The sequence below is a fragment of the Mandrillus leucophaeus genome, unplaced genomic scaffold (genome assembly GCF_000951045.1).
Source record: "Mandrillus leucophaeus isolate KB7577 unplaced genomic scaffold, Mleu.le_1.0 Scaffold559, whole genome shotgun sequence".
NCBI lineage: Eukaryota > Metazoa > Chordata > Mammalia > Primates > Cercopithecidae > Mandrillus > Mandrillus leucophaeus.
Window position 1 is genome coordinate 1,220,397 of NW_012106019.1, and position 1,895 is coordinate 1,222,291.

The following is a 1,895-nucleotide window of genomic DNA, read 5'->3' on the forward strand; positions in this document are numbered from 1 at the left end:
GGGAAAAAACAGTAAGTTCCAGGGGGGTGGGGTGCTATGTCACAATCACTAAAATGACTTTTTAGATGATATAGTGCTGGAATATTAAGAGTATATCACTCTGTGATATACATTTGGTTCTTCTCCTAGTGTGGTATAGTAAAAAGGCCATTGAACGGAGTAACAGAAGACTTGGGTGCTGGGTTCAGTTTATCCATAACTTAAAAGTGAAATTGAGTAGTAACTGATCTTTTCTTGGCTTCAATTTATTTGTATTAATATAATCAGGAAGTTAGATATCACTTAATTTCCTCTTGAGGATAACATTCTAAGAAACTCTTACTTTTTTTCTCTTTTTATCACTGTCTGGAGTCCAGCATCAATCTTTGGACAGCTAGCTTGATTTGTTTCACTTTTTTATTTTCTAAAAATCACGGAAGCTTGAGCTACAAGTTCATGTGTTGGATTTTAACTTTTTTATTAGATGTGGATAAAAAAGCAGTGGTGAAGAGATTGTAATTTCTAGTGGAGAATATAGTTTTACTTGTACTTACCCCGCCTTCTTCATTGCTGGCTGGTGGGCGTCCATAACCTGGTGGCGGTAACCTCTGAGAAGTGAAAAACACAGTGAACACAGGAGAAAACCACTTTCGATGCTGCCATTTGTAAGACTCAGGGTGTCTAAAAATAGCTCAAGTCAGTGATCGAGCTCAGTTAGTACTCTGAGCTTTTAGCTTTTGAATTATTAGCTCTCACAGTCCAGCTGCTAAGAATTATGATCTAACAGTGAACACTGGTAAATACAAAGGCTTCAGCTGGATCCCAGATTATCCTACTTAAAATACTCTGTATGGCTGCATCTCCTGGCAATCCTCCTTACCACCTCTAACACTCAAAACATACCCTCCACAACCCCCAACAAACACACACCATGCACACACATACAGAGAGAGAGAAATTTGAGTGCTGTTAGAATCCAAGCATCCATATTAGAGCATCTAATAATAGAGATTAAGTAACAATGTTGTTTTTAGAATGTGGCTTCATGTTTAGGGAGACAAACTGCAAACTGACAATCCTTGGATTATTACTATGATATTTTTATTTGACTAAAGTTAATTCTCCTAATCAAATTTGGAGGCCGAGTTTCTGCCTCTCAAGTTTTATGTAGATGAGATTAATAGTTACTTCAGCATTACAATCATGTTTATCTGTTTTTAAAATCTTTACTTTATACTGCCTTAATTTCCTTAGTTCAGCATAGGTAGTAAAAGAAAGTCACTCTTTCAAGGAGGAAAAATGTAAGGAACTCTTACTCTTTAAAATGAATTGTTCCTCATTGATAAAAAGCCTTCCTGGTTATAGAGTTGTAGACAAGGAAAACCTATGTCATAGCTGAATGAACAGTCAACAAATATTTCCTGTTATTTTGTTTGTTTAGCAGTAACTCGTCGTTAATATTTCTTTAGTTCAAAAAGTTTATTTTGCCATTCATATTTTTAATGCCTATGATGCAATTTCAGTGTTATCTTTTATTTTAATGATTTTAAACGTTTAAGATTCTTTGAGGCTTTTTGTAAATAATATTTTGCAAGTTTTTTTTTTTTTTTTGAGACGGGGTCTCGCTCTGTCACCTAGGCTGGAGTGCAATGGCACGATCTCAGCTCACTGAAACCTCTGCTTCCTGGGCTCAAGTGAGCCTCCTCCCTCAGCCTCCAAATATCTGGCATTACAGGTACCTGCCATCACACCCAGTTAATTTTTGTATTTTTAGTAGAGACGAGGTTTCACCTTGTTGGTCAGGCTGGTCTTGAACTCCTGACCTCAGGTGATCCGCCTGCCTGGGCTTCCCAAAGTGCTGGGATTACAAGCATGCACCACCATGCCTGGCAAATTTTTGTATTTTTTGTAGAGAC

The 1,895-nt window shown here is 37.2% G+C and overlaps 1 protein-coding gene across 1 annotated transcript in view; it reads right to left on the reverse strand.

The window, feature by feature from the left end:
- The window catches only part of ENAM (enamelin), a 21,527-nt gene that overhangs the window by 11,558 nt on the left and 8,074 nt on the right, over positions 1–1,895 (reverse strand). Inside the window, exon 6 of the mRNA XM_011998158.1 lies at positions 534–626. Coding sequence (XP_011853548.1) covers positions 534–626 — 93 coding nt within the window. The remainder of the gene's footprint in view (positions 1–533; positions 627–1,895) is intronic.